The following is a 14,148-nucleotide window of genomic DNA, read 5'->3' as shown; positions in this document are numbered from 1 at the left end:
TTAACCAAAACTCCGTTTCCACCGTTTCTTTTGGTGCCCAAAACTCCGAAAACCGTTTCCCGCCCATTTTTCGTTTCCCCGTTTCCGAAACTCCTAGGAACTATGGTCGCTTGCTAATGAATTCCATGCTTCAATTTTGTCTGATGGAGAAGTAATTTCATCGAACACTTGTATGGACATTACGAGTTTCTTGTAATTCCAGTTGGTCTTACAAATGCTACTCTAGAAGTTGCAACAAATGATGAATGCCTTATCATGTGTGTAGCATTGGTTGATAGACAGATTTACAATAAATCATTGGAAAAACAAGAGCAATAATTTCCCTTTTCTTGGACATTCTCAAACAAGAAAAATTATATGCTAAGGAATCAAATTGTGTTTCCTTTCGCTAGGAGGAATTTTTTTCTCAAGGAGCAAAGAGATTGCCCTTTCATCTTAGAGTCAATACAAGTTTTAGGTGGCATTTTCAGCCTCATCCATGGATCTTATGGAGATTTGTTTGTTGAGTAGGACTTGATCCTCTCTCTGGTCTTTTTCATGCTGTGCATCATGTATTTTTGCCTCGAGCAGTTTGATCTTGGGGTTTCGTAACACTTGATTAAAAAAAACAAGCATACTACACGTAGACCCCACATATCCCTAGATGGATCTAGTCCACCACGTGTCATCATTTCAAATTCATTTCCCCTTGGCACACTTAATGCATTTAGGCCCCTTAGCCTTAGATCCACCTAGTCTTGTGCAATGTCACCCTCACCAAGGATGTTGACATTGATTCCTTTTGAACATTTACATGAAGCCCAAAGAAATATAATACAAACATTGAGCCTTTAAAGAAAATGTCCACTGACCCCTCCAAGGTCATGTTACCTCAACTTGAGTGTAACATTTCTTCCCTCTTCAGGCATCAACGTCCTTGATGATATAGGCTAGGAACACTCTTTGTAACTAATATATAGATTCCCAAGTAGCTTCTGATAGAGGTAAACCATGCCATCCAAGCAACACCGTGGATATCTTTCGATTGCGTACTTGCATTGTTCTTCGGTCCAAGATTCTTGGTGATTTGCGTCATGCATTATCCTCTATCTCCTGAAATAAAACAACACCCTCGATTAGTGAGTCACATGTATGCAAAAATTCCTTTAAACGAGAAACGTGAAACACTGGATGCACCTTATAACCCTATGGTAATTCTAATTTATAGGCCACCTTGCCTATAGAATTAACCACGGCCCACAATATTGGGATGATAACTTAGCACACTCTCCTGCAGTCAAAGACTTATAGTGCGAAGAAACTCTGAGAAAAACTTTTTCTCCTTCCTTAAATTCTCTAACGGATCTATTTTCATCCGCATATGCCTTAGCTCTATCCATAGCTTGGTAGATGTTAGCTCTCGAAAGTGCTAGCAGCTCCCGCATCTGAATCACAAAGTTCGCGGCACTAGGTAATTTATGAGATACTTCAACTGTAGTTGGATTTGCTGGTCTATAACCATAGTTCAGCTCAAACGGATTGACCCCTGTAGAGAAATGTTTTCTATCATTGTAGGCAAATTCTAACACTGGCAACCACTTGTCCCATGTATGTCGCCTCAATGACACATATGCTCTAGAGTCTAAGCATATTCTCTAAAATTTGGTTGATTCTCTCCGTCTGAACATCCATTTCTGGATGATCCCCACTATCCATTCCCAACTCAATCCTTAGTGTCTCAAACACTGCAGCCCAAAAATGACTGATAAATTTGACATCCCTGTCTGACACTATGAATTTGGGTAATCCATGCAGACGAAATATATGTTTAATAAACAAATCCGCCACTTGCAGAAAACTAACAGACTCTCTAGTTGGAATGAAGTGAGCCATCTTGGTAAGACCGTCCTACCTAGTCGTATTTACAAGGGCTATAAAAGTCCGAGTGGCTTCACCCGCTCTGTCTTCCTTACTTGACACGAAAAACGACAAGTTAAATTTTCATGAATATGTTTTTTCATTTTTGGCCAAAAGAAATCTCGCTTCACGAGATGATACGTTTTCTCGACTCCTGGATGTCCCGCACATGGGCTATCATGGCATTGTTGAATGACTCTCTGCCTGAGATCATTCTGATGGTACCACTACCTTGCCATTTCTTTTTAGCATACCATCTCTTATGGTATATCTTGCATAAGTTTGACCTTTTCTAGATGCCACGTCACCCTTTTCCCCGGGTTTAAATACATGAGCCTTAGGCCAAAGACTCTAGACGAACTCGTCCACCTTTTGAGTTTCTCTAATCTTGGTCATTAGAGCACTCTCTAATACCGTGAAACTAATATTATGCATAATGCGTGACAACACATCAGCAACTTTATTATCCTTCCCTCTTCGGTACAGAATCATGAAGTGAAACTCCCGCATGAGTTCTGTCCACCTAGCTTGGTGGCCTCTCAAGTCAGATTGTTTACAAAAATGTTTCAGAGTATCATAATCAACAACAACATAAAACTCTGATCCATACAAATAATCTCTTTATGTTTTCAAAGCATGGACAACAGCATACAACTCTAATTCATGAGTTGGCCAATTTCGTTGAGAAGGTCTCTCTTGGAGGAAATTTGCTCCTACCGCAATGCCACGTGCATGGGTTTCAATGAAAAACGGTTTCTGAGAATAAACATTTTTAATACCGGTCTTGAGACCACAGCTTGTTTTATGGTGTTAAAACTTTCCTATTGATTCTGTCCCCATATAAAAGGTACTTTATATCTGAGGTCAGATCAGTCAATGGCGATACTATCTCCATTACGGAAACCAACGGTCCTTGAGACATATCTTTTTCACCTCGTAACACATACAGTACATCATTCATCTTGAAGTAATAAATGTGCTTTTTCCAATCTATGGCTGGATTCTTCCTAGAATGCCAAGCCTTACTTAGGGCTATATCTACGTCAGCAAGATTTGTCATTTCAAAATGAAGCTTCTCTGTATAGTCCTGAATTCGAAGTTCCAACTAGGTAACCCTTTGGTCCTATACTTCAGTTGAACTTCTGTCTGTCATTCTGACTGTGTATGCATAGTCAGAAGGGCTAGTCTTTAATTTCAGCCTCTTTACAAGCTTGGAGTTAATTACATTGTGCGTTGACGTTGAGTAAAACAACACAATAATGTCATGATTGGCTACTTGCCCCTTCATCTTAATTAACTCTGAATCGTTAAAGGTTGTATATCCCGATGCTGTGGGCTTTGATAAGATATTATCAGGTGCACTGTTTACTAGCTTAGCAACAGACACACCTAACAAAACAGATACAGACCTTTGAGAAGATCCTGCTAGCTGAATTTGCATCTGTTCTGCTCTAGGACTTTCCTCCATTTCCACATCGCATTCTGAGATCACCATCTCAGCCATCCGACGATCCTTGTTACGTGGACAATCTTTCCACTGATGAGGCTGAAGACATCCAAAACACAAGCCTTCTCTCCTCGCTTTTTCTCTTTGCTCTCGGTTCAAAGAAGACTTTGACTAAGCCCGAGCTGCCATTGGTGTTACTTTTCTTTTCACTCCAATGGCCGTACTTAGTTTAGCAGTCTCAACTGGCTTCACCTGCTTGGCTTGAGCACTAGGCTGTGAGGCACTCCCTTTGCTAATCCACTTCTTCTTAAACCTAGTTTTCTTCGGCTAATCATACCAAGTCCCAACCTGCATAAACCCACTTGGTCTGTTCCCTTTGGCATCCTCATAGTTTACGGCTATGGCAATTGCTTCATCTAGCATGTTCGCATACTTAGCCTGAGCTTCCATCTTAATTCGATCATTCAATCCAAAGATAAAATCTTTTACTTCCACCGACTGAGGTAGAGGCTCATAAATTTTCATTACACTTTCTTTAAACTTATCAGTATATTTAGCCACTGATAAATTTCTCTGACGAAGGTTTTGATACTGATCCCAAGCTTGGGATGCTTCGTCAGGAGGTAAGAAGCGTTTTCTAAATTCTTTTTTAAACCCTCCCAAGTAGTGGATGCCACTCCATCTTTCTGTTCTTTTATCCACCACCAATCCGCTGCCTCATTAAACATGTGGGTAGCCTCACAGATTTTTTTCATATCGTTCCTAATTTTACAAATGGCGAAGGCCTCGTTCCATTTGTGTAACCAAGTCTCTATGATATCGGAACTACGGTCAGACATCCGACCAAAATACTTTTCTGGCCTATAATTGGCAATATTAGGTACCTTAGCCCTCCTAGGCTCGACCGTATGAACAATGGTTTCACGCTCCATTGGAGCTTTACCCTTCTCTTCACGAGATAGTCTAGTAGACATACTATGAACCATTTTTCTGAGCTCGTATTGCCCTACATTTGCTTGCAATTGTTGAGCTAAAATCTGTTGCAAGGCATCTTCCAATATTGCAATTCTACCAAATAGTGTATGGCCTGCTGGGCACGACACCTGCAGGGTCGACCGAACCCCCGATTCTACGGGATCCACCCTAGAAGCTTCCTCTTCAACTGTATATAATAACTTTCCAAACCCCCGCTATATGCCAAATCACCCTCACCAAGGACCTTGACATTGACTCCTTTGACCATTTAGACAAAGCACAACAAAATATATTACAAAAGTCGATCCTCTAAAGGAAAATGTCCACGAACCCTTTTGAGGTCATGTTACCTCACCTTGAGCATAACACTCCAAGCCTCCTCTTGCCTAAACGAATCCTTCACTAGCCCTCCCTAGAGCTAGTACAGTAGCCACAACCACCTACCAAGTAGCTTGGCCATGGAGTTTCGGTCTAGAAAGGGTTGCTGGACTCTATTTTGTAGCAAGCACCTCTCCTAATCTTACTGATGCTCCTCGACCACCAACCATCAACTTGGCAATTTCGTTTGCCGACACGCTTATGCGCTAACAGCCCAAGCATTACCACAGCCTCCTTCGCTTGTTAAACTCGCTTGCCGGATGAACCATTGCCAGAGCTGCAGATCATGTTAGGCCTTTACCACAGCCTTGCACTAGTCTCTTCACTGGACTATTACTCCATTCACACACAGAAACACTCCACATCTTCTTCCAAACCAATAACCAATACAAGACAACAAGCTATTAGACAATTAACCAATGTAAAGGCCTCATGCGCTTTGACTTGACACCTCGAGTAGTTATATGACAATACAACAACAAGAGTCACAAACGTTGGATTCACCTCCCAACCATAGGTATCAGAGCATGTGTGCAGGGTAGACTAGTTCTCTAGGCATAGCAAGGAGATCCAAGCTAATGGTGATCAATGCCCAAACAATAAGTGTGGGCTTTCTTATATAGCCCCAAGCCTTTGGCGATAATGACCTTTGGATCATTCTTTAGTTTCAAACCATCCTAGATATTGAATTTTCCCATCAAAGTGACAACGAACTAGCAAACATCACGAAAAAGAGAACATAATTCCATTGACATGCCTTGTGCCCCCTGCTTTCCTCTTATAGGTTGACAAAGATTATATATGCTGAATGCAAATAAGAAGTTTTAAATATTGTGATGTTTGAAACAAGAAATGGCTCAAATCGAATAATCATAACCCCTGTTGATATCTTCTTATAATAGATTGCTCACTTTACGGAGACCATACCAAAGCTGTACTGACCCTTTTTCAAACACCAATATGAGCCTAGCCTATTCTTAGATGGTATCATGTGACAGTCCCTTTACGAGGCTTACCACTAATAGCAGCACTTCGGTTTTTGAAGATGGCCTTTATCTCGTCAAGTTCTTGTTCAACAAAATTGAGTAAAACTGACTCAGGTACCCCTCCATACGTCAACAGAAGTGCAAGATGCTGAAATAGCTTTGCTTTTCCAGGTTTGCGACTGGTTTTGAATTCACCCAATAAGAAACAAAAAGAGGGGAGAATTGTGAGAAATGCATTTTGGTAATGCTCTTCATAAAATGTATGCCATAGCACGATAATGTTGTACAAAGAAACAAATTATGAACGCAGCCCTACGATCGTTAATATTGGTGCTCAATCTTTCTCCTGTCCAAGAGTTTCCTAGGCATTGTAACCCCGCACAATGCTGCTATAGTTTCATCGAAGAGTCGCCCGGTCAATAAAACCACACACTCACAAAGGAGATCACTAACTTGGTCTAAGACTGCCATGTGGAGCATTAGAGTGTACTGTCTTCAGGGAGCCACTGATTCAGGGGTGGTGACTGTGTCGCAGCAAGCTGTGAGTGCTACAGAGGCATGGTGCTCTTCTGCATGCCGCTGAATGGCGTTGGTTTCTAGCAGATAGTCAGCGGTTCTCTGTGGAGCTGAGGCGGGGCTAAAGGAGCAGGATTGTTAGGACGTTATATTGCTATAGAGACCTTCTGGACAGGAGAAAGCTTGAGCAAAGTCAAGGATCCTGTCAGATCCAAGGACAGCATTTGCAACACAAGTAAATGGGCTGCTCTTTTCTTTCTTATGCACAATAGATCCTTCATAAAGTGCAAAGGCTACACAAGAAAGCTTACCCTGATTGGCAAAATTCTGAACTCAAAGAGGTCAAAGCAACCTAAAGTAGCAAAACTTAAGGAACCATATAAAACAAGAACAGCTGTCTTTACCTTGTCGCACAAAGCTCTAGAGAGTTGTAGCAAGGATCTGTTATCGTTTTATCAGATAGCACCTTCACCATGGATTGACGAATCTGAATGGTGGAAGATGGTATCTGTGCAAACATGAGTATAAAATAACATTAAAACCCTCAAGTTTTTGCCTCCAAGGACCTAGCCTAATCCCTTACGAATGTCAAAAAGAAAATTCTGATAATGACACTTTCAGAAACAGCTACCAGAAACTTCACAAATTTATGTAATCAGAACCAATTTTCCATACTTTCCATTGCCAGCTACTCTGTACAGCATCCAAACCGGTTTATAGCAAGCACTCATCATTGATAACACATACCCAAACCAGGAAGCATTTTGAAGTCCTCATGGGATCAAATCATAGTAAATCTATAGAAAGTAATGGACCATATCACCACATCAGAGACAAAAGATTCCATTCCAAATGCATCACCAAACGTTGTCAAGTAGCTTGATTTCATAAGCATTAGAAGTCAAACAAAGACAAAATTCCAAAACTAACCGTAAGATTAACCAGAAGGGTACCCTTGGCGACACTTCCTTTATAGAACACTCGAACTTGCATCAGCAGAGGAAATTCCTGACAGAAGAAAATGAAAAGGAATAAGCAATCTTTTTCTTTAAAAAATTTCAGCTTACAGTCACAAAAGCGGGACATGAAACATTATAGGGTACAATCCAGCACACATCTAGAGCCCACATTACCCTGCTATAAATGGTCACAATTTCCCAGACCTGTGACATTAAAACATCCAAAGGTACAACCTTACTTATCATCAACTAACTTTCAAACAAGTGCATACATAAATTTCCCTTATGAACCTTAATGGAAAGCAACATCCTGTAACTTCTTTAGATAGCAGAATTGTCAGCCAATTCTTGTTCAAACGATGAATCTGTAAGACATGTTCAGGTGCCACCTGCCCTCTCCTCTCCTCCCCTGCTCGCTGCTGCTACTGACCATCCCTTCCTTCCCTCACCCCCTCCCCAGCTCCCAGCAGGCTGCACTCAAAGATCCCAGGGCTTAGGCTGCATACGCTCTCGAGGGGGCATGAAATGCATGCCTTGTGTCATTATTCTATGTTCCAGCTTGCCAATTACTTATTGTGCAGGCGTTCACCGATCAGGAATGTGAGTTCGTTTTACAAGACTACACACACCATCCTGCTTCAGCAAATCAAATGAATGGTCATCAGTTTTTCAGTGATATCACTTCGCATGGTTTTTACCATGTATCAGTTACACCATGTGTGGCATACTTGGTCCGGCCATCCATACTTGAGCAAATCCAAATGTAATGATTATCAGTATTACATGCAATCCAGTCACAACTGACACTTTGGACATTGCTCGGCCAGTCATTGCAAGTGATAAGATGATGGAAACTAGCATAGAGTGCAGACTGCGCAATGAAATTACGAGCCTCCACAGACTTTTCAGTGCACCACCATAGATAAGTCAGTGCTCTCTCTTCAAGCGCTCAACTGCCATCTGCTCTAAGCCCTTTTCCTGCTAGCTCCAGCATCCAATTGGCACCCTTCCTCCTTCGCACCTGTTCATGATGAAAAAGCTTTATTTCTTGACTGAATTTGACTTCGAGGAGGTTCGCGGTGCACTCCTGCTGCTTGTTTTCTGGACCCAAACGCAACTTGCTTGCTCTAGTAACCAAGATCTTGCCGATATCCTGTTGTTTCCTAATCTGTGAATTGAGTCCCAGCTATCTGGAAGTTTATCTGGCGCTTCCTATTTGAACGCACAAGCTGCTTACAACCTGTTATCTTCTAGCGTTCTAGGCTGATTTTGTCATCAGTTGAACGACAAATCAGAACTCTTCCCGCTGCATTTCCGCGTCAGCCACCAAGTTCCATCCTGAAGCTAACGTCTGCACACGAACTTGCCTTGGGTTGCACTCAAATGCACACCCCACAAAGTCAGTAATTCGCAGTTAGTGTTCACTCAGCAAAGTTCTTGGGGAAGACTGGTCCAGTCTATTGAGATTCCCCCCACCCAGCTAGTGTATTGCTAAGGTATTCTTCCAAGTACATAGTTTCTCAAAGATATTTTGGCTTCTAGACATCTTCAAAGTGTTGGTAGAGATAGTATGTTGTCAATTTATGTTGTTAGTGACGTTTTGAAGCAGGAGACATAGTAAATCCATTCAGAAGTCATATTTCATAGGATTTCTAGTTAGATTCAGCTTCAAACTTTCATTACCATTGCAAACAAATCACGTATAACTTTAAACAAAGAAATATACTAGGCAATATTATTATTGGGAGGGAGTTATTCCTCCTTCACACCCCATGCTGTGTCACTATTTCTTAAGTCTCAAATCTATCCTAAACCCTGTTCAGTGACTTGGTTTGTGTTTTTTGGTAATTTTGAATAAATGTCAAATCTTCGCCATTTAATTTTAAATTATTTAATCAAGAGCTCCTTGGTATTCACACTTCACAACAAGTACACTTTGACAACTATCAACGGCTTGCCTACCCCTCCCATCAAGCTCTTCTTAGCGTCCTTCCCCAGCCTTTCAATGACCTATCGCCCCCACATGACCTATCCTAGCTCCCTTAAGGGCATGTCTTGCCCCATCCCCGTCTTCATCGGCTGTATTCTACCCACAAGCGACATGTCTTATCAAACCCCCCTTCCCCGGCAATTTTAGCTAATAGCCACGTTTTTCATTATTTGTTTTACCCACACTCCTAGTATTTACCCTACTAGTCTCTTTCAACCAAAGTAACATTTTGCAATTCTCTCCTTCTAAGAGCTATAGTAAGCTGATTCTTCAGACCTAGCCATAGCACCTGCAATTACAAAGAATGGATGTTTCCTTAGTAGGAATAAGGACGTAGTAATAGTGTTAACACACTGTGACTCTCGTGAGACACTAATAAAAGCATTGCATACCATGGTTTAAATTAAACATATCGAGAAAACACCGTATCATAGTATATACAAGAAAACACAAAGAAAAACAACAACGGAAAAACAAATGCTCAAAACATCCTCTCTAAGACTAGTAATTTAGTGTAAGTTAAAAATGTATAGGCCAAGTACAAAATCCTAAGTGTCAACATTGTAGCAATGCTATATTGCAATCAATCTCCTTGATTGCTCTCACACAATAACTAGGACCAATATTCTACGATAAGAATAAGCGGCATGCAGTATCTGAGGTCATTCATTTCTTAGGATCTGTCCCTAAGCATAATCATGAAACATGTTTAAGTATCTTAATGTTTAGCGGCCCATTGGTCATGGTGTAGAGAGACTTTAAAGCAAGGCACATTGCTCTCTATGTCATAACAAGATTTACAAAACCTTGATAGTATCTAGCCTAGAGATAATATATCTGTTGCAATAGACCAAGGCCTTCTCGTTACCCCATCAAATACCTCAGGCGCTAGCCGACGCTTCTTTGAAAGATTCTCTCTATCTGCCTCTATTCTTTTGCAATACTCTATATTGGTTTCTCCCAAGCACCTTGGCAACATGTTTACCTTAGAATATGCCATAGAACTTGCATGCCCCCAATCTGAAATACCGATTCATACTTGCCTCTCAGGTGCGTAGTCTACCAAAGCATTTCCACTGTGCAAATCATTGTGAAGCCACCCTTGCACAGTTTGCAAGCCCAAACAAAGAGCAAAAGAAATTTATAGTACAAAAGCTATAGTTTTTCTTGAGTTGTCCAAATACTCCATTCTACATCCAAAGCAAAACTACAATTCATAGAAGCTTCTCCTATTTTACAGAATATCCTATGCAATGACCCTCCATTAAAATACAGCGTGAATGCCTAATGCGGAGGGCTTATTGACATGGCATGGACTTGTACTAACACATTGTGCTTCACTTACATAGATGCCTCCTTCATAAAACTTGTTAGCTTTGCCTCTGAAGTGCCATTGCAGGCTTTTGCCAAAAAATAGGTAGTTGCATCTACTCCTACAAGCCCCTATATTTTAGCTAGGAAATTTAACCTTTTTTTTAATCAAACGGTACTTTGTATGCAATCAAGCAAAATAGCTACTTCTTAAGAGCACTGCCTTGGCATGTGTTGCCACTAGAAGTGGACCCAAAAGCGCTTAACGTGCCTGCATCCATGCTCACCTAGTGCTCAGGCTCCACTATGCCAAGTTCTTGCCTAGCTCTATCAAGCTTAGTCTTAGCCAACACTGCTAATTTCGATCGTGTCACGTGTGCTCTTGACCACATGCCATCCCAAAGCAGTTCTTTTCTTAGGTGGGAGCACAATGTGTATAGCACAATTTGCATGTAGCTTTATGTTCCCTATGATCGTTGTAATCTCCCCCCCCCCCCCCCCAATGAAAGAGACTTCTATTAAGTATGAAAAAAATCCCACGTGAGCAAGCTCGATGCCGAAATACATCATGCTGGACATGAGAAAAAACACTATAGAAGAGTAAGCAAAAACTCAAACGGAGCTGGAGAGAAACGAAGGTTTGAGGCTGAAAATGCCACCTCAGCCCTGATGTAGTCTCTGAGAAAAAAGGTAAGTCCCTCCATCCCGTAAGAATATAACCCTCTTGGAAGAGGCTTCCCTGAAGGACCCTTGCATGCTCGCCCAACTGGCCATCATAGTGTGAACGGTATCAACCCAAATACTAGCCAAGGTATGAGAAGGGTGGACCTGTGAACCATTAATGGCCTCTGTGCATCCGGCCCTCCAGATCTACGAAGCAATATTACTAGCCAATATCTCCCACATCAGCATGCACTGGTCTATATCGAGAGATAGGCACATCCTCCAGAGAACAAGGCTCAACTAGGTGTCGTCGAATAGAAATGGCCCAAGAAGCATCCTGCCACTCATAAAAAATCTGAGGACCTGATAAAGAGAGCCAAGCCACTGATCCCCGCGTAATGAAAAAATGAGAGGGGGGGAAAATGTTGGAAATCCTAGATTTAGGGAAGATTCGACTTGTTCGCGGTACTCGCCTGTAGAGGAGTCGATGCATCATTGCTTATGGACTACAAGGGCTGTCGGATCTCCATCTGTTCACTGCAATCCCTCCATGTATAGAAAGCCAAAAAAAATAAAGTTATCTTTCTATTACTTCGGGATTTCCAGAGCCTTCTCCAAAAGAGTCTCTCCAAGTCAGCTAATAGCACTCCCAATGAGGGGATCTAGAAGGTTTCCAACCTCTACAAACTAATCTGGAACCTTCTGGCATTACTGACAGTGTAACCAAAGAAGGAAGACTCCTCTCTTGGTTCCCTGCAATAATCCGTTTCCACTCTCTGAGGTCCCACTGAAGATACTTTATGGGAACTCCTCCATAGAGCCACAACCTCCATGAACCCAAAATAGAGAGACGAGAAACTATGGGAATTAGTTATGAGTACTTGCGAAACGTAATCTTGTTTCTTGCAACAAGGATATATATGCTTGTGAATAGAATCATTGGTTTGGTTTATACGTGAAGTATGTTTTGGTTAAGTTGTTTGTGGATACCACTTCAAAAATTGTTTGGATCAGTTGAGAGGATTTTATCATTGTGTGCTATTGCTTTAATAGTGTTTCCATGTTGGTGGTTCTTTCTTTTCGGTGTTTATGGGATCACTTGTGTTGTTTTATTTTATTGATGCTATCTTCTTCTTTTGGAGGAAAAAACCCTGAAAGAATGAGGGTGCTCTTTCTAGGTATGGTCCTGGTTTGTTTGCATTATTCTTGGGCATTATTTAGGTTTTTTCTAAGCCTTTGGTGTGCATTGTATAACACGTGTGTAGATATGGATGCAAAGAATCACGGGAATAAATGGAAGGAGCTATTTGTTCATGTGCAAAGAGAAGTGATATCAATTGTTTCTTGCATGGGCAATAGAATGATCCAAAAGCTTGAGCGAGTTGATACTTTGTTGGATGCTTTTAAGCAAGGTGTTGTGCAGAAAATAAGCAAAAGAAAAGATGTGTTGATTCTGTACACTTGGCGAGGGGGCATAACAAAAGAGGACAGATCAGCTGAATTATGCAATCAGATTACAACGATCAGATGATATTCTTTTGGGCATGTCGTTTCAGCCTGTCAGGATGCACTTCACATGCAATATGGGTAAGATCTCATGATTCTTCTTGGTTTTTGCAGGCTGCAATAAGTGTTGCTGCTGCTTCTGTTTCACGGCACGACTTGCTGGTGCAAGTCGCCTTTTTGGACCCCGGGGCCACCTTAGGTGTAGGGTGGACAAGTATCCTGTTTTTTTCTCTTCATCTACCCCAAAATCTAGGCTGCACCTTTGAGACACCATAGTGACTTTCATCTCTCTGAAAATCACACCCTTGCTCACAATTATCCTGCAGTATTCAAGGTGGTACAATGCATTCGTCTTCCTTCCTACCCATTTTCTGTCTGATCTATTCTGGAACATGGACATAATAGATACAACCAAAGAGAATTTCAAAACCTTTTGAACCTAAAAGTCCTAACTTTTGTACTCACCCAATCTGTTCACTTCTTGGAATTCTGATTTTCTTGCCTCCTTTTTCTACCAGATCCTTGAATTCAGGAAATTGAAAGGCTTTGTCTTTGGACAATGAAAATCCACCCAAACCTTTCAAAGAAAATCAGATACGAAAGACGAGATATATTTCTTCCCACCAAGACTCAATGTTCAGCAGCCCTACCAAATCTGAGTACCCAAGATCAAGAGGGGCTTATACCCTTTCCTACTCAGACATATTCCATAAACACAGCCCTTAGAAAAGGAGATCTGAGGATGTTCAAGAACAAAGGCATCCACCATAGTACACCTTTTCAATGTGCAAAGCCTTTTTGCATTAATAACAGCTATTAATGTATGTCGTGAGCTGTTCTCATGTGGAACGCGCATGTTCTCTCTCCACCACTTTGCCATCAAATGTATAAAGGCCTTCACATATGCTCAGTCATCCCACTACTCTATTAAATGGAACCTTTATATACATTTAGGTGAAATGTTGAATTTTGAGTTATCCAAAAAAGCGCCTACTCTAATATCTGGTAGGCTATCTAGCGGGCCCAGCCTTGTACAAACTTTCAACACACACCCTCTATATATAAAGCAAAATGGCTCGTCTATGACAAACTCGCTATCCAAATTCTCACACATATATAGTACAAGAGACACCATCATCGATCGCCTCGAACGTATATTATGGTCACATTGAGATAAAACAAAAAAAACATTTGATTCAGAAGCAAGCACATAGCCACCCCACACAAAACAAGCCCAAAAAAGAATTGAGCCACCCACAAGGACCAAATTAATGAATCATGCACACGAGATTGACTCAAGTCTTGTCAAAACTTACAACAATTCATTGTGTACCATCGAGAAATTTCAATGCACCAAGCACTACCCAATAAAACTAAACTACACTAAGCTAAACTACCTATAATCTACAATCTATTTGCACAACTGCACTAAAAGTGCACATAATTGTGCTTATTACAAGAGCATATTTAGCCTGAGCACATACTTCACTAATTCTAATTGTGAAAGATCCTTCCAACATG

At 41.2% G+C, this 14,148-nt stretch overlaps 1 protein-coding gene across 6 annotated transcripts in view; it reads right to left on the bottom strand.

Annotated features, from left to right (window-relative positions):
* LOC147889154 (putative RNA-dependent RNA polymerase 4) overlaps positions 1 to 14,148 on the bottom strand; it is a 154,463-nt gene that overhangs the window by 49,865 nt on the left and 90,450 nt on the right. For all 6 annotated transcript variants that reach the window (XR_015542944.1, XR_015542947.1, XR_015542946.1 and 3 more), the window contains exons 9-11: positions 7,129 to 7,206; positions 6,603 to 6,706; positions 5,713 to 5,861 (exon numbers count right to left, since the gene is read on the bottom strand). Coding sequence is in view for 2 of the 6 variants with exons in the window: in XM_087391960.1 (XP_087248086.1) it covers positions 5,713 to 5,861; positions 6,603 to 6,706; positions 7,129 to 7,206 (331 nt within the window). In the remaining 4 variants the exon portion in view is untranslated. The remainder of the gene's footprint in view (positions 1 to 5,712; positions 5,862 to 6,602; positions 6,707 to 7,128; positions 7,207 to 14,148) is intronic.

The sequence above is a fragment of the Dipteris shenzhenensis genome, chromosome 20, assembly GCF_047967505.1.
Source record: "Dipteris shenzhenensis isolate YYH24624 ecotype China chromosome 20, Dip_SZ_1.0, whole genome shotgun sequence".
NCBI lineage: Eukaryota > Viridiplantae > Streptophyta > Polypodiopsida > Gleicheniales > Dipteridaceae > Dipteris > Dipteris shenzhenensis.
The sequence above is the reverse complement of the archived record's forward strand: the minus strand, read 5'-3'. Positions and strand labels throughout refer to the sequence as shown.